Source organism: Equus przewalskii, chromosome 9, assembly GCF_037783145.1.
Source record: "Equus przewalskii isolate Varuska chromosome 9, EquPr2, whole genome shotgun sequence".
NCBI classification, from domain to species: Eukaryota; Metazoa; Chordata; class Mammalia; order Perissodactyla; family Equidae; genus Equus; species Equus przewalskii.
Window position 1 is genome coordinate 83,018,622 of NC_091839.1, and position 21,992 is coordinate 83,040,613.

At 42.2% G+C, this 21,992-nt stretch overlaps 1 protein-coding gene across 6 annotated transcripts in view; it reads left to right on the top strand.

Annotated features, from left to right (window-relative positions):
- ARFGEF3 (ARFGEF family member 3) overlaps positions 1-7,820 on the top strand; it is a 146,368-nt gene extending 138,548 nt beyond the window's left edge. For all 6 annotated transcript variants that reach the window (XM_070557324.1, XM_070557325.1, XM_070557326.1 and 3 more), the window contains one exon: positions 889-7,820. In XM_070557324.1, the coding sequence (XP_070413425.1) occupies positions 889-1,080 (192 nt within the window). In that variant the 3' untranslated portion in view covers positions 1,081-7,820. The remainder of the gene's footprint in view (positions 1-888) is intronic.
- Positions 7,821-21,992: the final 14,172 nt, after the last annotated feature.

Sequence of the window (21,992 nt, forward strand, 5' to 3'; positions counted from 1 at the left end):
GTTCTTCTGAGGGCTTTGAGTGTTTCTGTTCCTTCATATAGTTAATATTTGTAATTCTGTGCTACATCAAAAATGAGTTTGAGAAGAAAACAGTGTTGGTACTGTTTTGTTCAGTTTGAGAAGAGATGAGATGGCAAAGAGGGACCTAGAGTCGTGAAGAGCCCTTTAAAAATAATCTGGATGTTTATCTTCAACTGTAGACCCCTGTTGCGGCATAGTGAGTTAGGAGATCTTGGGCCCTAGGATTCTGTGAACCTACACAGGAGTATATTCTTAGAATGAACATAAATTTCAATTAGTATGAATTTTGCAAGATACCTTATTTTCCTTTGATTATCTTCAGCATAGAACTGAACTTCGTAATTCAGAATCTGCAGAAGACTAGACTAGATCGGTGAGAGTAGTCAAACTGGGATGCATGGCTGTTCTTTAAAAGCTGGGCTTCTTGACAAATAACATACTTTAGTTGCCTTTTCATCTCTTGGAGGTTTCCTTATGATTTTAAAAGTTATCCTAAATTAACGTAGACCTATTCCAAGTTTTCTTGGCATTATAGGGACTGCTGATTTAAAGTGTCATATGGCCTGTGGAAATTTCATTCTGAGAAGGCAAGAGAGTCTTTAAATATCTGAGGAATAAATAAGATTTTTGTAGTTTGTGAAAACTGAAAATAAGGTATTCCTAATGTTAAATGAGTCTCTGCTATTCCTTATATATATGAACTTAAAATGACAATTTATTATATGCACATTAAATTAATAAAGACTAATTTATTGCAGCCTGAAGCCTGAGAAAACTCATTTGCAGATGGAGAGGGCTTAGCTACCCCCGAGAGTTCAGCCAAGTCCCCTGGAGAAAGCTGCTAATTCTCTTACCTCTCTCTCTTAGGCGTGGACCAACATGGTGCTAACAGTTCTCAATCAGATTCAGACCCTCCCAGACCAGACCTTCACAGCCCTCCAGCCAGCAGTGTTCCCGTGCATCAGCCAGCTGACCTGCCACGTGACGGACATCAGAGTCCGCCAGGCTGTGAGAGAGTGGCTCGGCAGAGTGGGCCGTGTCTACGACATCATTGTGTAGAAGACTCACGTTCTGATCCCAAGGAAGGCAGTAGCAAGGGTTCGAGGATAGAGTGTGCCTGCCAGTCCAGCTGGTAGTATTTCCCACCAGAACCAGTGCCTCAGGACAACCAGCAGCTCCTGGCTCATCAGTGCCAGGGCTGTTCCGGGTACTAAGGTCATGTCTAGATGACACAGTGATACTCTGATTTTGCACATTATTTCAGAAGAGTCTGCATTCCTTGACACATTTCTAAATCTTCAAGTTTATTTCCCAGTGCTTTTGCCTGCAATGTTATCCCAAAAAGGATCACTTTCAAGGACCACTCCTTTGAAAACACTACATTGATCCATTGATCTATCATTTTTTAAAAAAATAATGCAATTGTTAAAGAAATGCCTACTGGTAAGTCAGGCTGACATACACTCACACATCCTGTACCAGACATTATTAATTGGAGGAAGATTTATGTTATGATTATGTGTTTGGCAGGGAAGAAAACAGCTGGAAAAATATGTTCTTGGGTGTCATAATCAAGAGAGGGATGACTTACTCTGAAATATTCCAGAACATTCCAAATTGTTCCTAAGTTGTCAGGATCTTCTGGTTAGTAGGCACCCACCTCTTCAGTAAGGTACTGTTGTGCCTTATTTCCCTGTTTCTGGAGGAAGAGAATTCTTTCCTGGCAGGGTTTAAGTCTGTAGCACGACAGCCTCTGACACACAGTACCCAGTGGTGGTGTTGTCATGAGGCCTAAAGGGACTGGCCACCTTGACTGTCCCATGAGTCTTTGCTTTTGCTCCCAAGACAAAAAGGGAAAGAGAAAGAAAGAAAGGTGCCTTAGTCTTTTGTCGCACAGACATTTCTATGCTCCAGTTATCTGAACATAGGTACATTTGGTCATTAAGAAAACAAAACATTGAAATGCAACTTATTTTATGTGGACACCCATGGAGGAAAGGAACTCAGTTCTCCATCCAGTGAGCAGACTTCTCAGGGGAGGGTGGGGAAGCAGATCATGAGGAAATCATTTTAAACCTAAAAGTGTATACAACAGTCACAGGACGTTGTGGTGTCCGTTACACAAGCTCTGGTCTCAGAAGAAAATAAACTGAGGAAGAGGGGCACAGTGTGAAGTTTAGCAGAGTACGTTTTCACTTTAGCATGGTTCTCCTGCCTGGCGAGTCAATCACCCTGTGTTTGGGGTCTTTTCATTCAGGCTAGTGTTTTAAGTGGATGTTTCTTTTCCTGAATATTACTGGAAAATTAGTTTGGAAGCTTTATCTTATTATTTACTGTATACTTAATATTTCTTAAATTACTGTAATGATTGAAACTCCTCAGTCAAGCCCACTCATATACGTTCTCGAGAGTAGAGTTAGCTTCTTAAGACGTACAGTAGACTTTTTCCAGCCCCTAAAAATCATCCGTAATCGAATGTCATCCTGTAAAAATAAAGCATCAGCTCTTCAGTATGGAAGTAAGGATTTAAAACTGAGAACTTCATTCGGTTCTGGTGTTTGTAAACTTTGTCTTCCCTGAGAATGTACCGCAGCCTGCAAGGCTCCAAGGGAGACGGTCCCGGGCTTGCTTAGGCCGTCGCCAAGACCCTTACCATCCGGTGTGCCGAGCAGGGGTCACTACAGAATTACTCAGAAGGCGCTTTCCAGCTCCACAGAATGCCCTGCCTTCAGCTTTTGCTCATTCGATGATAATTCAGGTTTAGAAACAGATCGACTATTTGATCTTAACAAGCATTGAATTGTTGGGATAGCAGTGAGCTGTGTTCCATACTTTTGAATTTTTATATATTGTAAGTAGAATTGAAAGTTGGGTAGATCCATTTTTATTTAACAAAAGCAGTGCACCTTGGTTGTTTGGGGTTTTTTTGCAGTTTGTCTGAGGTTCAGTTCTCCTTTGTGAGCCCGTCAATAATACAAAATTTACTGGGGGGAAAAAGCTTCAGTAAAGCAGAGTAATTAAAAAATGTTTACATGTAGTAACTTTTTATAAAGTGTAAAAATTCAGAGGAAGCCAGTCTCAGTTTATGGATGTCATGTCCCAGAGCGTGTTAGTTCATTGTTCAGAAGTCTGAATTCATCCCCCGCAGTCTCCATTGTGGCATCCAGGGCTGGTTTATGAAAACAGGTCTGCCCCACCCTGTGTCCACACTCTTCTCTAGTGCTGGCCTGACCAAGTCCGGAGAATAAAACCAGGGGAGGATGTGCAGAGCTCTGGACCCACAACTCTGTCAGGCATTTGCCCTCCCCTTCTTTGGTAAAGAAGGGCTGCAAACTCAAAGGTGGAGGACCTCCTGCCTGAGGGCCCTCCAGGCGCAGGTTTACAGGAGCTAGTGCGCTGCTCCTCAGCTCGCGCCTGGGCTTGCGTCTCCTGACCAGCTTTTATACCCTCTTGTCATCCCTCCCTTGTGGTGGTTTTCTAGCCTTCTCCATCGATGCAAAGCTAGAGCTCCTTTTACCATTTTTAGGCTGTTTAATGACTGACCAAGACAGAAGCTAACGTACACAGCAGCTCTGATTGAAGTATTTTCATCAAATGTGAAAAAATGCTAACATACTTCAGGAGTACCTTTAGAAGGGAACTTGTTGATATGATATCATTAGGCTTCTTGGTCTAAGGAGAGGTATGTACAATCAACAGCCTTAACTGTAAGAAGGTAACACAATTATGCAACAGAGACCCTTGACTTCCCCAAACACATCACAATACCGCCCACGTGGGAGCCTGTCCTTCCTCAGCATCAGTCCCATCAGACAGAACAGCATGAAGACCTTTGCTGGAGCCACAACAGCAGGAGGGTGCAGCCGGCAGGAGAGTGGCGTTTGTTGAGTGCCACTGTGACTGGACTTCACCCACGTTGTCCTGTTTAATTCTCACAATGACACCTTGTGAAGCAGGTCCTGTTTGCCTCATTTTTTCAGATGAGGACTTAGAGAGTTTAAGAAACTTGCCAGAGATAACCAGTAAATGGCAAAGTTGGTTGCACAAGCGGCACTCCTGCATTTCGAAGGCCTGCTCGCTCTGCTTCACCTACTAGTGCACACACGCTAGTGTTCTGAGGAATTGGAAAGTTAAAATAAGTGGAAATTGCTTGATATCCCAGATCTATAATGTAATGGATATTTTAAAAATAGAGTTAAAAAAAGAATAAGAAAAAGGTAGTGTTTATACACAGAAAGATCATATATAACATAATATTTTTTGTCTGTTTGAAAATAAAGGAAACAAAATCTAAATTTTAATCTTAAGGCAGAGCCTCAGTAGAATTTAGAAAACTCACTAAGTTAGGTGGAAATGAAGGAATAATGTTATTCATGACCAGCTGTTATGCCAAGAACCAGTCTGTGTCAGAAGGACATGCACAATTTGGAAACCTTTGAGTTCCCGTCCAGTTGCTCAGAATGAAGTGCCCTGTAGCCACAGTGCCTCCACTTGCTCCTGGGAGTGGGTAACACTAGGTTTGCAGGCAGTCAGAATGCAAGGGTATGCCGAAGGCCCTGGTCGGAAGAGGATGCCACTGGTGGGGCGAGAGTGCTTAAAGGCCCAGGTACTGAGGGCATCGGGTCGGAACCCACGGTGCCCTGTGCCATGAGGCCTCCTCAGAGTTCTGCTGCTGCGCAGACGAGGAGTCAGGTAGAGGCCCAGCCATGTGCTGCATCACGTGGACAACAGGACTCACATGCTGGGGACCACCTCGGTGAGCCCCATGAGATCTAGTGTGGCCTTCAGAAAGCGAGACTACTTTTAAGCACTTTTTATTGGAAATATGAACTGCTTATTGGTAAGATTTATGAAACTGGTAAAAAATTATAATTATGCCTCATCAAAAAAAGAAATGTGTTCTCGTTCATTAGTGGAACAGTCTAGAAAACTGTCTGTGAGACCCTCTTCTTCTGCTTGTGTTGTAATGTTTGTATTTTATGTGGAGATAACAAAGTTTTGGACTAGGACACCATTTAGATTTCCAAAACACAATTATTACTTCAGGGAAGATAGACCAAAAAAGAAAAGTCACCCCTTGGGATAGTCTAGGAGAAACTCAGTTGAAAACTGGGCTCAACATCCTCAAACAGCGGCACCACTTATTAACTGAAGAAAACCCACCACCACACCACTAGCACGCCGCAAAACCTTTTCCTCTACCGCTGAGGGATAACGCGAGGCTCCAGGGAGGAGAGACTGGCCGGCCGCCTTGGTGACAAGCTGCAGTCAGCTGCTGGTGAGTCCTATCTGGTGATGGGTCTTCCAGCCTTTCCAACCACCCTGAGTGTTTGTACTGTTACTCCCTACCATGCAGAGTGAAGTAGGGGTTGTCCAGTGTCCTCGGACTTTAGAATAGTGGTTCTTAAACTTTAGCAAACATCAGAATCACCTGGAGGGCTCACCAACGCCCAGGGTTTCTGATTCACTAGGTCTGGAAATTTGCATTTCTAACCTGTCCCCGGGTGTGGATGGGGCTGCTGGTCTGGGGACCACATGTGGAGAACCACTGCCTTGAAAGCACCTCCAGCTACGGCCTTTGAGGTCAGCCTGACAACAAGCACTAGCGGAGAACTGGACCGAACCTTGGCAGACACCCTGGGACTGGAGCCCTGCAGCGTTCCCGCTTAGTCTGCCCAGGTTTCTTAGCCCAGCAACTGGTGTTTACAAGCTGGAAGACTATGAATGTATAAGTTCTGTGGACAGTGAGATGGGTCTGAGCTTCTGGTCTTTGTGTCTAGAAACGCTGATTCTATGGATGATCATTCGTATTACACTGACCCTTTGACTTGTCCTGAGGTGACTTGACTTAAGTATGTCGCGTTTGAGTTCCTTCTGTCCGTGCATCTGTAATGGGATGTTCCCATGTTGACTCCGCTACAGCCTTGGCTTCTGGCTTCCAGAGGTGTTTGCGCAGTGGCTCACTGGCCAGTCGTTTTGCATCCCTCCTTAGTCATTAGAATATCAGCACGTCAAGAGACGATATCCCTGCTGAATGCACCGTCATCCATCCCTTAGCTGCTTGGTATAAATTAATATTTTAATATCTTATTTATCTCTAAGGAACCTACCAAATGGCTTCATGGAAATTTGCAAACTGAACCAACCCCCTTTTGAGCAGTACACGTGCCTGTTTTAAGAGCTTTTTGGTAAATGTGTTTTGTTTGTGCGTGTGCCTGCACAGTGGAGACAATGTTCATGATCTCATCTTCCAAATCATGGGAAAAACGTAGAAGTCATGAATATGCTCTGGGAATACAGTGAAGTCACATTAACTCAAATATGGATGGGGTCTTAGTTTATCTCTTAACACTTTGTTCAATTAATTAGCTTCAGAATTTTTTCCATTAAAAACATAAGGATCATTGAGGGAATAATTCAAGAGAAATTATATACCTTAAAATCATCACCATATAAACTGTATTAATTACACACAATTCTTATTGATCTAATAAAGTTTCTCTAAAGACTTATGTTTAAATACCCTGATGTTATTTAAATTACTTTAGATTGCTGTATGAGTAGAAAGTAATGACTATGTTTACTAGAATGAGAAAGCGCATCGAAGTGTTAATCATATCAAGGATTCAAGTCCTTGCCTCTGTAGAGGAAATAATTGAAGCTTTTTTATTTCACTTGTTTCCCAGAATCATTTTTGCAAATTGTGTTCTTTTAATAATAACTGATTTTTAATTAAGTTTTAAAAATTAATCTCTAGGAATAATTTATTTTGAATTTGTTTTACCAACTGGTGCCAAAAAGGGGCGGGGGAATCTAAAAGTCAGTCTTTTGAACCAACATGTATAATGTTATGTTTCCTCTTTAAGTGGGGAGCTCAAACCCCTGACACTCCAGCCTCCGGTGGCATCCACGCTACCTTGTGATTACGTGCAAGCTGCTCTCTGCTCCTCCCTGTGCATTCCAACTGATTCTTTTCGGAAGTGGTCCTCTCTAATAAAAATCGGTTTCCCACTCAATAGGCAAAACTGGACAAAGATTAATGCTTTACTATGTTTGGTTTCACTTGAGTTCCAGCCACGTGGTGGGATATCGGTGTGGCTGATGGGAGCCAGAGGACGTTCCTGGGAAAGGAAGGGCTGGGTGGTTTTGTGTCAGGGGATTGGGAAGAAGGGAGCTAAGAATAAGAGGTTTGTGGCCCTAATGAAGCCAAAGGACTATTATTCAAGATGATTTTCCTGCTTCTCGAAGAGGAATAAGCTTAAATCACGTTATGAACAGTTCCCCTACCCCCGTCTCCCACTCTAAACATTAAAGCCAGTGGTGGTGAGGGTCCTTTATCCTGTCTTGTTTATGCCAAAGAATCAACTTGTTTTCATTGAAAATTATAAATAAGCGAAGCTTGGTATAGCCATAAAGATGTGAGTCAGTATGCCATTTTATCTGTAGAACGCAAAATTCATCCTTGCAACCCGTTCACCAGGAGCCTCAGAGCATTTCCTTTGCTCCAAAGGACTGGTCAAGGAAGTACAATTTCTGTTTTGCCTTATTTAGTCAGTTTGGTCACATTTATTTTTTAAAAAACACAGGAAACCACCCTTCTTTGTATCTTGATATAACTGTTTGATTTGATACAATCCGTCTGTCTGTTGTTTAACAGGTCCCTGTAAGCAAGCTTGCAAGCGTATTTTGTGTACATTTTATCCGAAGTGAAAATGAAAATTCTAAAGAGAAAATATTTTAAAAGATATTGTATTTATGTTGCTTGTGTTGTAGAATAAAGATTCAGATGCATTAAAAAATCTCATATGTGAGACACTTTTCTTTACCGAATAAATGTATCAAAATAATTTATATAAATATCTTTTGTTTACAGAATTCTGCCAAGAGAACTAGGTTCCTCTCCAGGCATTTCATCATGTGAGACAGTCACTGCTGACCATTTGGTCATGCCTAGAAAACACACTTGAAGAAATATATACATGCACACGCCATTGTGTCCTTTTTTTTTTAATTGCAGTAACATTGGATTCTAACATTATATAGCTTTCAGATGTACATCATAATATATTTTGAATTCTGTGTAGATTACATCATGTTCACCACCCAAAAACTAATTATAGTCCATCCCCTCACACGTGAGCCTAAGCACCCCTTTTGCCCTCCCCCTCCCCCCTTCCCCTCTGGTAACCAGCAATCCAATCTCCATTGCTATGTGTTTGTTTGTCATTGCTTTTATCTTCTACTTATGAGTGAGATCGTATGGTATTTGACTTTCTCCCTCTGACTTACTTCACTCATCATACACGCTCAAGGTCCATCAATGTTGTCACAAATGGCCAGATTTCATCATTTCTTATGGCTGAGCAGTATTCCATTGTGTATAAATACCACATCTTCTTTATCCATTCGTCCCTTGATGGGCACCTAGGTTGCTTCCAAGTCCTGGCTATTGTGAATAACGCTGCAATGAACATAGGGGTGCATGTATCTTTATGCGTTTGTGTTTTCAAGTTCTTTGGATGAATACCCAGCAGTGGGATAGCTGGGTCATATGGTAGATCTATTCTTAATTTTCTGAGGATACTCCATACTGCTTTCCATAGTGGCTGCACCAGTTTGCACTCCCACCAGCAGTGTACTAGGGTTCCCTTCTCCACATCCTCTCCAACAATTGTTTCCTGTCTTGTTAATTATAGCCATTCTGACCGGAATGAGGTGACCTCATTGTAGTTTTGATTTGCATTTCCCTAATAGCTAATGATGTTGAGCATCTTTTCATAAGCCTGTTGGCCATCCATATATCTTTGGAGAAATCTCTGTTCAGATCTTTTGCCCATTTTTTAATTGGGTTGTTGGGTTTTTTGTTGTTGAGATGTATGAGTTCTTAGTATATTTTGGATATTAACCCCTAATCTGATATATGGTTTGCAAGTATCTTCTCCCAATTGTTAGGTTGTCCTTTTGTTTTGTTGATGGTTTTCTTTGCTGTGCAGAAGATTTTTAGTTTGATGTAGTTCCATTTCTTCATTTTTTCTTTTGTTTCCCTTACCCAGTTAGACATGGTACTTGAAAATATGCTGCTAAGACCGATGTCAAAGAGCATACTGCCTATGTTTTCTTCTCGAAGTTTCATGGTTTCGGGTCTTACATTCAAGTCTTTAATTCATTTTGAGTTGATTTTTGTACATGGTGTAAGGTAATGGTCTACTTTCATTCTTTTGCATGTGGGTGTTCAGTTTTACCAAAACCCATTTATTGAAGAGATTCTCCTTTCTCCATTGTATGCTCTTGGCTCCTTTGTCGAATATTAGCTGTCGCAGATGTGTGGGTTTGTGTCTGGGCTGTTGCTTCTGTTCCATTGATCTGTGTGTCTGTTTTTGTGCCAGTACCATGCTGTTTTGGTTACTATGGCTTTGTAGTGTATTTTGAAATCAGGGAGTGTGATACCTCCAGCTTTGTTTTTTTTCTCAGGAATCCTTTGGCTATTCAGCGTCTTTTGTTGTTCCATATAAATTTTAAGATTCTTTGTTCTATTTCTGTGAAATTTGTTATCGGAACTTTGATAGGGATTGCAGTGAATTTGTAGACTGCTTTAGGAAGTATGGACATTTTAACAAGGTTAATTCTTCCAATCCAAGAGCACGGAATATCTTTCCATTTCTTTGTGTCTTCTTTGATTTCTTTCAACAATGTTTTATAGTTTTCAGTGTGCAGATCTTTCACCTCTTTGGTTAAGTTTATTCCTAGGTATTTTATTCTTTTTGTTGCAATTGTAAATGGGATTGTATTCTTAATTTCTCTTTCTGCTACTTCATTGTTAGTGTATAGAAACACAACCAATTTTTGTATGTTGTATCCTGTGACTTGACTGTATTCATTTATTATTTCTAAAAGATTTTTAGTGGATTCTTTAGGGTTTTCTATATATAAAATCACGTCATCTGTGAAGAGTGACAGTTTCACATCTTTTTTTCCAATATGGATCCCTTTTATTTCTTTTTCTTGCCTGATTACTCTGGCTAGGACTTCCAAATCTATGTTAAATAAGAGTGGTGACAGTGGGCATCTTTGTCTGGTTCCTGTTCTTCGAGGGATAGCTTTCAGCTTTTCTCCATTGAGAATGATATTTGCTGTGGGTTTGTCATATATGGCCTTTATTATGTTGAGGTATTTTCCTTCTATACCCATTTTGTTTAGGGTTTTTATCATAAATGGATGCTGTATCTTGTCCAATGCTTTCTCTGCATCTATTGAGATGATCATGTGATTTTTATTCTTCATTTTGTTAATGTGGAGTATCACGTTGATAGATTTGCAGATGTTGAACCATCCCTGCATCCCTGGAATGAAACCCACTTGATCATGATGTATGATCTTTTTAATGTATTGTTGTATTCGATTTGCTAGTATTTTGTTGAGGATTTTTATATCGATATTCATCAGTGATATTGGCCTGTAATTTTCTTTTTTTGTGTTGTCCTTGTCTGGTTTTGGTATCAGGATAATGTTGGCTTCGTAGAATGAGCCAGGAAGCCTCCCCTTCTCTTCAATTTTTTGGAAGAGTTTGAGAAGGACAGATATTAAGTCTTCTTTGAATGTTTGGTAGAATTCACCAGGGAAGCCATCTGGTCCTGGGCTTTTGTTTTTGGGGGAGGTTTTTGATTGCTGTTTCGATCTCCTTACAGGTGATTGGTCTAGTCAAATTCTCTACTTCTTCTTGGTCCGGTTTTGGAAGGTTGTATGTTTGCAAGAATTTATCCGTTTCTCCTAGATCATCCAATTTATTGGCATATAGCTTTTCATAGTATTCTCTTATTATCTTTCGTATTTCTGAGGTGTCCATTGTAAATTCTCCTCTTTCATTTCTGATTTTATTTATTTGAGCCTTCTCTTTTTTTTTCTTGGTGAGTCTAGCTAAGGGTTTGTCAATTTTGTTTATCTTTTCAAAGAACCAGCTCTTGGTTTCATTAATTTTTTCTATTTTTTTTTTTTTTTACTCTCTATTTCATTTATTTCTGCTCTGATTTTTATTTCCTTCCTTCTGCTGATTTTGGGATTTGTTTGTTTTTCTTTTTCCAGTACCTTTAGATGTGCTGTTAGGTTGTTTATTTGAGATTTTTCTTATTTGTTGAGGTAGGCCTCAAGTGCTATAAATTTCCCTCTTAGAACCACTTTTGCTGTATCCCATAGATTTTGACATGTCATATTTTCATTTTCATTTGTCTCCGGGAATTTTTTTGTTTCTCCTTTGATTTCTTCATTGACCCAGTCGTTGTTCAGTAGCATTTTGTTTAATCTCCACATCTTTGTGGCTTTTCTGGTTTTCTTCCCATAGTTCATTTCTAGTTTCATACCTTTGTGGTCAGAAAAGATGCATGGAATTACTTAGATCTTCTTAAATTTATTGAGACTTGTTTTGTGGCCTAATATGTGATCAACCCTGGAGAATGTTCCATGTGCATTTGAAATGAATGTATATTCTGTGGTTTTTGGATGGAATGTTCTATATATATCCACTAAGTCCATCTGGTCAAATGTGTCATTTAAGGCCAGCGTTTCCTTATTGATCTTCTGTTTCGATGATCTGTCCATTGGTGTAAGTGGAGTGTTAAAGTCCCCTACTATTATTATGTTACTCTCTATTTCTCCTTTTATGTCTGTTAATAATTGCTTTATATATTTAGGAGCTCCTATGTTGGGTGCATAGATAATTACAAGGGTTGTAGCCTCTTGTTGGACTGTTCCCTTTATCATTATGTAGTGCCCGTCTTTGTCTCTTGTTACAGTTTTTGTTTTAAAGTCTATTTTGTCTGATATTAGTATTGCTACCCCCACTTTCTTTTCTTTGCCATTTGCCTGGAATATCTCTTTCCATCCTTTCACTTTCAGTTTGTGAGTGTCTTTAGGTCTGAATTGTGTCTCTTGTATGCAGCATATAGATGGGTCTTGTTTTTTTATCCAATTGGCCACCCTATGCCTTTTTATTGGAGCATTTAGTCCATTGACATTTCAAGTAGCTACTGATAAATGTGTATTTATTGCCATTTTGTTACTTTTTTTTCTGGGTGTTTGAGTAGTTCTTCTCTGTTCCTTTCTTTTTCTCTTGCTCTCTACCCTTGTGGTTTGATGGCTTTCTTTAGTAATATGTTTGATTTCTTTTGTCTTACTTATTTGCTTACTTATTATAGGTTTCTGATTTGTGATTACCATGAGGATCCTAAATAATATTCTATGTATATAACCGTCTATATTGAGTTGATAGACTCTTTAGCTTAACCTTTCTAAAAGCTCTACTTTTTCACTCCCCTCCTCCCACATTTTATGTTTTTGAAATCAAGTATAATCTCATTTTGTGTATGTCTATCCATTACCCTCTTATCATTGAAATAGGTGGTTTTAGTACTTCTGTCTTTTAACTATCACCTTACCTTCACAGGTGGATGTCTGCTACCTTTACTATATTTTTACCTTTACCAGTGATTTTATTGCCTGGATTTTCTGTGGGGTTTTTTTTTTTTTTTTTTTTTTGATAATTTTTTTATCCCTATTTGTGGTCATCGCTTTCCCACTTAAATAAGTCCCTTCAGTATTTCTTGTAGAACTGGTTTCTTGGTGGTAATCTCCCTTAAGTTTTTCTTGTCTGGGAAGCTCTTTATCTCTCCTTCCATTCCGAATGACAACTTTGATGGATAGATTATTCTTGGCTGTAGGTTTTTTCCTTTTAGCACTTTAAATACATCACGCCATTCTCTTCTCTCCTGTAGGGTCTCGGCTGAGAAGTCCACTGATAGCCTTATGGGCTTCCCTTTGTATGTCACTTGTGGCCTGTCTCTTGCTGCTTTTAGGATTCTCTCTTTATCTTTAATTTTGGACATTTTAATTATAATGTATCTTGGTGTGGGCCTCTTTGGGCTTATCTTGTTTGGAGCTCTCTGTGCTTCCTGTACTTGAATGTCTGTTTCCTTCCTTAGATTAGGAAAATTTTCATCTATTATTTCTTCAAATAAATTTTCAGCCCCTTTGTCTCTCTCTTCGCCTTCTGGGACACCTATAATATGAATGTTAGTGCGCTTGATATTGTCCCAGAGTTCCTTTAGACTGTTCTCATTCTGTCTAATTCTTTTTTCTTTTTTCTGTTCTGTTGGGTAATTTCCTCTAGTCTTTCATCTAGCTTGCTAATCCTTTCTTCTGCATCCTCTACTCTGCTATTGAGTCCCTCTAGTGAATTTTTCATTTCCAGTATTGTATTCTTCATTTCTGATTGGTTCTTTTTTATATTTTCCAGTTCTTTGTTGATGAGCTCACTGTGTTCATCCATTCTTCTAATATCTGTAAGCATCCTTATGAGATTTTGTTTGAACTCTTTGTCAGGTAGGTCACTTATTTCTGTTTCATTTAGTCCTTTTTCTGGGGTTTTGTTCTGTTCCCTTGCTTGGAACATCCTTTGTCTCCTCATTATGCTTTTTTTCTCTGTGCTTATTTCTATGTATTAGGTGAATCAGCTATGTCTCCTGATCTTGGAGAAGTGGCCTTATGTAAGAGATGCCTTTTGAGGCCCAGCAGTATGCTTCCCTCTCCTCACCAGTCCAAAAGATCCAGAAGTCACCCCTTTGGGGGCTACTTGTGTCCTTCTGCTGTTGCAGGGTTGCTCTTAATGCAGGTACCCAGGGAGCCTAGGCTTTCCTCCCCTGGCCAGCTGTTTGTAAATCCAGTTTGGGGAGCCTCAGCACCATTAGCTTCAATGTCTAACAGCACACTCCTGTTACAGTTTTCCTCTTAATTGGGTAGATACCCAGTGTAGCTGGTTGCTAGGCTCAGGGGCTTACAGTTGCTATAGGCCTCAGGCCTACAAGGCTGTTGTCAGTTCTCTTAGGAGTGCAGCTGAGTGGGGTTGGCCCTAGGCAGGGAGCACTCAATTGTTTCAGGCTTTGGAAAGTAGGGCTGAACCCTTTTATGGCTATTTGTGAAGCAGAGGTCTTCTGCCGCTGATAAGCCTCACACCCCACAGGGTCCACACACATGTCAACACAGTCCTGGTCGGTGCACATTTCCCAACCCCCTGGAGCGCATCTCGACACCCCACTGCAGAGGCCCCCACCTCTCCACCAGTGCCCCTCACAGTTCACCTGGTCCTCACACAGGCTGCCCCACAGAGGCGACACCCTCACCTGCCTGTAGAGGATCAAAGCACCCAGTCAATGAAGCCGACAAGTAACCTGAGGGCTTGCTGTTGGACGGGGTGGGTCCCTAGGGCAGGCTGCCTGCCCAGGCTGAACTGGATTAAATCTGCACTCTAATAGGTGTGGCAGCCCCCTGGGCTAAGAGGCCAGGGGAAGAACCTCAATGGTGTCTTCTGGGGTCTGTGTCAGCACGCCTGGACCAGGTCAGAACAATGGCCCCCACTAATGTTTCAGTCTCCAGAGAGGACCCTCCTCTCACCAAGATGCCCCCAGAGCCCACCAGGTGAGTCTCTTTTCACCAGAGGACAGTCAGCCTTCTCTCTGGTGATTTTAGTTTGCTGCAATGAGTGAGTTTGTGCATGGGCCCTTTAAGACCCAGGTCTTTTTGGCTTTTGACCGATAGCTTTTCTAGGGGTATCCCCACTGCAGTTAATAGCCAGCAAAGCCAGACAGTAAGACCCCCATCTCAGTTGTGCTGAGTCTGAAGGATGCTTATAGCAGTATGGGCCCCACTCCTCCAGGGAGGGCTGCGTACCTTAGGGTGGCTCCCGCCTGGCCAGCTGAGAAGCCCCACTGCTCCCAAAGGTGGCTTTTTTCCTCTCCAGCAGGAATTTCTGCCTCTTCCGCCTTAGTCAGGACTGTCCTTTGTTGTGGGGGTTCTTTTTATCCAGTTTTCAGTTTTCTATCCAGGGTAATTTTTCCAAAAATAGTTGTAACCTGGTTGTGTTCGTGGGAGGAGATGAGTTCAGAGTCGGCTTATGCCGCCATCTTGACAAGATCTCCATTGTGTCCTTTTTTTTTTTAAAAGAGGCTTATTTTACAACACTGTTTTGATTTTTTCCTCATGCGAATGAATATCAAATTCATGTCAGTAGATATTTTTATTCTACTGATCTAATTTTTCATTTAAAAAACTTACCTTTTGTTCATAAGCAACTAAATCCATCAATTAATAGGAATATTATTAAAAGGTAATATTGAAAATACAGCCACTTTTACCTTAGTGATCTTATTGGATTGCAGTTTTAAAATTGTTTCAAAAGGCTCTTAATAGTAGAAGCCTAGGAATCATCATGCACAACTCATGGAAAACAGCTGTTTGGCCAATAGAGGGAATCTGTATTTATGACCTGAAATCACGACCCTATCATTCTACCATACACGCCTGTGATCTCACAGTTGCACTTCAGACTCAGTCGTTTCCATCTTACGGACAAAATAAACTGGAATTGACATTCACTTACTTTGCATAAGGACATCAGAAACATAAGTGACCGACCACGTTCATGGATGGGGCAGCAGGGACAGAGCAGAGGACGCCTGTGCCTCAGCCAGAAAGGCAGAGTTCACATACCGAGCTTTGCCCTCCTGGAGTGGGAGAACCAGACACCTGAGGGCAGTGCTGGAGGATTCCACTGTGTTAAAAGAATATAAACTGACCTCTAGGGTTGTTTCAAGATCACGCAAAAGCCTTGATGTTGCAGTGCTTTGTAAACAAAAGTGTCTAATAGATGCTAACTACTGTGTGTTGGAGCCTAACCCATTGCAAAAATAGTCCCACTATTTTGCAAGATGATTTATACTTGAGATCTAGTGTGGCCCATCCTTGACATTCGTAGCCATCAATGCACTACAACACAGAAAGCTTAGCATTCTGTGCCAACCTTACATGAGGAGGTCGGCAGCCCACACTCAGGTCTGTTTAATCAAACATTTTGGAAATAAATTCTAGGTCAATAGCCAATTCTTCCATTATTAATATCCAGCAATGAATACAATATGTGCCTAAAGCTACATGTAGTTCTTTAAAGTAAAGATTTGATATGCTTCAACTATTTGGCTTATGATGAAAACGTATTATAATTTAGCCTTCATAAATATTTCATATTACACATCAGGAAATTCACTTTCCTATCCGGCTTACAAGTAGGTTCAATAAGCAAGTGAAAATAAAATTGAACCATACTGCAATATGCGGCTTTCACGTATTGACCGAGGTTCTTGTCATCTCAAACCTTTGAGGAGGCTCGGCAGCAGCCCCGTCTCTCTCCCCTGTTTCTGTTTATGGCTTCCCAGCTACAGCAGCAAGTCATTGGTGCCCTGAGTCTGCCCTTCTAACTTAATCTGGTTGCACAAAATGTTTTGTTGTCAGAGAAACAAACTACCCAGTTTAATGATCTCATCCAAACTCGCAGTTGGCAACAGCATAATTAAATCACAGAGAAAATCATAAGCCATTTCTAAATCATAAAAAAGTACTATTTCAACATGAAGGGATCAAATTGACAACAGCTCAGAGAACTGAGAGCTCCACTGTTGGACTTCAGGTGACTGATACAGTTTCCTGGCCATCCTTATATCAATGTATCAGTTATTTGCTATGTTAGCTATTGTTGCAGCGGCACAAACAACATAAGGAAGTAAAACAACATTCTTTGCCTGTGTCTCCAGCAAATAACTTTCAAGAAAATAAGTCAATGTTGTGATGCAGATGGCTTCAACTCAACTTGAAAAAACAAGTATTGAAGTTAATTTACCAATTATAAAGGAAAATATGTTGGCTATATCATAGTTAAAAGTTCGATTTTCCAAGGTTTGTTTTAATCTGCTCCTAGGATGGCCATCAAATCAGTAAATACTAGATGGATTTTCTAATGTAACAAAGGGTTATGAAAATAACATTCCTCTAAAAGCCTAGAACAGATTTATTTTTCAAATGGGAGGAATATATATCATTACAGACCTCTCAGGCCAAAACCATTTAGAAATGGACTTCTCAGAAAACTGAGCGTGTTTGAGGTCTGTTCTAAGCCCTACCGACCGAAGACACAGGCCATGTTCACACTGGTACAGATTTATAGAGTTAAACTTTATGTTGTTAAATTGGTAAATTTGGTTTAACTAACTCTTATTCCTACAGGGAAAAAAGTCTGTAAAGCCTTTTGGGACTAAAGCACGGCATGCGGATAAACATAAGGTCTCCTCCTTGCCATGTCTGTTGGCCGCCTGCTGCACTGGGCAGCCCGGTCCGCGCTCACTGTCAGCTGAGTGCACGGCATGTCGCTGCTGCCCTGCTCAGGCTCCCCCGAGGAGTCACATGGAAAGAGGTTAGCACAACTGTAGGGTTGTTCCAAAGGCTGCCACCGAAAGGATGCACAGAACTCAGTAATTATCAGGATAACTGGGATTGTGTCTTTCCTGAAACTGTGAACTGGCCACACCCAAGAATGGGCAGAGGTGTGGACTTTGGCGACCAGGTCTCTGATTCAAAGCCGGTAGATGAACACTACAGGCCAGCTTTCTTCATACAAATTTTCCCTCAAAAAGCATTAAATAGAATCCTATGGCTGAAAAGTATATTTGAGATATTAATCTCTGTTCTTTGTTTCTCCCCATATTTTCTCCACTCCTCTCTCCCTCTTCAAGTGGATGGTTGGCTCACAGGTTCGCTGTTTCTGGTGAGGGATATGATGGGGGCAGAATAGCAAAAAAATTGCTTGTGAGATTCTCTGGCTCTTATCTTCTAAAAGGCTAAGCTAGATGCAGATACATATGCATCCATGTAAAAAGTTTTGGGTGTTTTTAAAGTGGGTTTTGAAGGAAGGGTGCCATGGAGAGGGCGAGTGTAGACAAACTCTCTAGGGTAGAGACGTGAGGGGAAAGAACGCCTTCCTTTTTGACTAGAACTGAATTCCCAGGGCTGGAAGGAAGGAGGAGAAACTGTTCAACCGCAGAAAGGCTGCAGGTCAGGCAGGACCCCTGCCCTGGCAAGGCTGTAACAGCCCAGAGAAGGCAGGCCTGTGTACATGGTCCCTGGCTGCAGGCTGGCCAGACAGGCTGAAGACGAGGCCCAGTCCCTGGGCGTGGAACAGGGCAGCAGAAGGACCACACCCCCATTCACGGTATAGAAGCTGCGGAGAGAGTGGCCACCCCCGAAAAATGATGGCTTAGAGCACTTTTCCCCCCGAGGTGGAGAAAAACAAAGAAAACTAAGACTTGACACCTGAAGCTCTGGGCTGAGATTTACGCCTGCTTTTGTAGTGAATAATCTAGAAATCACTGTATGTCTGGTTTTGTAAGGCCATTGCAATGGGGATGGAAGAGGAGACAGCTGCTCCTACAAATGCAAAGTTGTTTCTGAGGAAGTGCCAGAGTTGGCAGTTGACAAGACCTCCCAAGTCCAAAGTCAGTGGCCCTCAATGTCCAAAGGTGTCTGCCCGCTTCGGGAGCGAGGCTGCCTCACCAGGTCATCTCCCGCCTGGGTCCCAACTCCCTCCCCTGGATGTGTGAACTGTTTGACAGGGTGGAGTGTGGTCCCTGGCACTGGGGAGGACCCGTTGCTTCAGGTAAACCAGACGTGCCCCGGCTGGTTCCATAGCCTTCCTCCACTTGCTTCTGGCGCTCCCAGGCTCCTCACCGCCCCCTGCCAGTGGCTGCAATAGTCTGCTTCATGTTTTAGCTGACCAGCAAAAGGCACCTCCCACTCGGCGTGGATCACAGCCAAATGCAGACTCAGAACTGCAAATCGTTTCTTTACATAATCTTCATAAGGAACATGACAGGACAACAGCTTCCTTGAGGACTCGACCGCCATCAAAAACACACGCCCCCTCACCTCAACCCCTCCTCCCACCCCAGCTCACCCAGGCCCCCAACCCGGCTCAGCTACCCCAGACAGTCTCGAACCGTGATGTCTGCAAGAACCATGTGACTGGTTGTGCGCTGGCAGGTGTCCAGCCTTGCCCCAGAATTCTGACCAGTGGCCAGGGCTCCTGGATCCTCATCCTGACAGCTTCCAAAACGGCTCTGACACAGAGAGCCTATGCATCACGCTCTGAAAATTACTCCAAGCTTAGTCTTCTTCCAAGACTCTGATGTGTGACCTGACCTCAGATAAAAGGCTCTCCGTTTGGTCTCTCAACAGAAGAGTGAGGTAGAGGCCCCAAGCCGGCAGCAGTTGTCCGAGCATCCAGCCCAGGCAGCTTCTCTGGAGTTTGTAACCTGGGGAACACAAAGAATGAGGAGTCCGTGAACAAAGAAAGGAAAATCATAGCATGACTTTCACTGACTTCTAACCAAAATTTAACCCGTCCTGGGACTTTGAGTGTAGGTAACACATGCTGTGAGGAGGCGGCCCCGGGAGTCACAGAGCTGCTGCAGATCCCTGGAGGTCAAGGGCTGCGAGGGACTGGAGTTGCCATCAGAGACCCACTGATCTTGCTCTTGGCTGTATTGTGGGGAAGAACACGTCTGTGTCACTGTTTCCAAAGGCAAGTATTTTGACTCCAACATTGGTTTCCTTTGTAATAAAATGCATTTTACGGTATGCATTTAGAGTTAAAATTATTCTGAAATGGGATTCATAGACCTCCCAAACTGCAAAGCAGTCCATGGCACGATTAGTTAACGAAATCCTGTCCTGGGATTATCCTAAGGAAGGATGGCTGTAAATCTGGGGTAAGTCATCAAATTGTGTTTGGGACGAGTACCTTTTCTCTCTCATGTCACCTGCTATTCTATGACCACCTGGGTATCGGGAGCCCTGACTCCCAGCCCTAGATCAACAGGTGTTTGTAGGCAAATGGCTCCAGCCCCCATCTGAGTCTCATTCCCTCACCTGCCATGTGATGGGGCAGGTGAAGTGACTGCCAGCGTCCCTGCCCCGTGAGCAATTCAGCTTCCCTGACCGGAACTCTGACACGAGGCGAGGCGGCTCCTGTGAATTCCCATGAGGGCTCCTGCTGGGAGGCATTCAAATGAGGGGCAGGGACAGAATTTTCCTAAGTATCTTCCTGCTACTACGTAAATCTTACTAAAAATGCACTTGTGAATGTATTCATGAATTTCATATACTTTTTAAAATTCCAGTTGGTTTGGGTTTAAAGCACTGTAAGAAAAAATAGAATGGCCTAGAATTTCCCTCCACTCCATTTTTAAAAATGAAATAATTCAATGTTTTTATGTCAGGATTGGCCCTTTAAATTTAAAAAAAAAAAAAAGACTTTTGACATGTAAATTTTTTAAATTGCTTTGAATTTGAAATATTTCAAAAGTAAAAATAGAGCTAACAATGTTTAAAGATGAAATGGGTGAAGTATAAATCAAAAAATTGATTCTAAACTCTTGTCCAGATTTAGCTCCCTGTTAATAAATATACCATCCCTTTAGATCTCTGGGACCAATTTGACGGCTAATTACCAAGCTAATATTTATTCTATAATACTCAATAACTAATATTGGCAGTGCTTTTACTAAGGAAATCTGATGGATAAATGATCCAACCCATTAATTTTCACAATCTCACACTAGTTGCCAACAGACTAGGAAATTAATGTAGGGGAATTTTACCTAGAACACCAAACATAGGACAACCAACGCCTACTTAGTCCTCCAGCCGTTATCTTCATTTGCAAGTAAATTTGTAGGCCACTAGAGTTAGCATTTTCTTAAGAACGTGGAGACTGAGGGGGCAGAACCTCCCAAAGGAGCAGGAGTCTCTGCGACTCCACGTTCATCTGTCGTAGAAAGAACCGTTCCTGTCTGAGTGGAGCGTCAGGGTGTAGGGAACCCAAACAAGCCCCAGGTCCACATCCTCAGCCCTGCACGCTCAGACCTCGCAGACGGTTTCCTGAGAGCCCGTCCCTCATCCTCACCAACACTCCGCAGGTGAGTGTCTCAGGCCACACTTCACAGACCCAGAGATAAAGGCTCCGAGAAGTAAAGGAGACTAAGTAGCTGAAGTCACACGGCCAGAATGCAAACCCGCTCATTCTGACCACAAAGTCAGCTCCATGACAACGTGACACCTTGACGTAAAAACTGAAGTGAAATTCACAGTCTGGAGGAAGCCTGGCCAGCGCAGTGCCTCCGACCTCAATCAGTCGAAATCACCCACAAACTAAAATTCATACCTTTTTTAATCTGGACTTTCAAAGTAATTGCGTTACACTCGTCCTCACGATGAGAGACAGTCTGGTGTCACGACCATGGGAAATCCAGAATAAATCTGTCCGCTACAGGAATAAGCAGCCTAAAATTCAACTGATAGTTGCAGTCAACCCAACAATCCAGCATTTGGCAAAAGATGACTTGAGAGAGCTCGTATTCAGGACAAAAACTCAAAGGTCATCTTAAATAGCCACAATTTTCAGAATTCTAATTTTATTCCTGCATTAGGTTATGCTGTTGAGAAGCAATGTTTTCAGACCAAATTATCTCAGCTTCCTTTAGAAATGGCTTCACTGAATTAAGATTTAATGTTCTGCCGTCAGCTTTTAAAGAGGGTCGATATGAGAAATTGCCAAACTTGTCTTCCGTCAATCTATCTTAATGGTGGGTGCCCACTACTTACTCATTTGTTTCCTTATAGAGGGAAACGTGAGGCCAGTTTTTCTAGAACCCGATGCGAGGGTCTTTGATGACAACTGTTTGGTCTTGTATTAGACACTGACTCTTTTAGTGGGTATTTATTTGTTTCTGGTTTTTGCCTTGGCTTCCAGGAAACTCAGCTAGATTCAAGCTCACGCAGGAAGAGCGCTGAGTGAGAGGCAGCCGGCCACAGGCCCCGTGCTACTTGCAGCATTTTTACTCGCCTCGTTTCCTCATCACGGCAATTTGACGAGGTTGCTTCGGTTCACATTGTCTATGGTGAGTGACTGAGATGACGTCCCTGAGGCCGCCCAGCTGGAAACAGCCACGAGTCAAGCCCAGGCCTGGTTCCAAGTTCAATTCTTCCTCATGTGGAAAGAACCGTTTCCCCCCAGCTGCTGGGGCACCCGCCCTCTGCTTCTT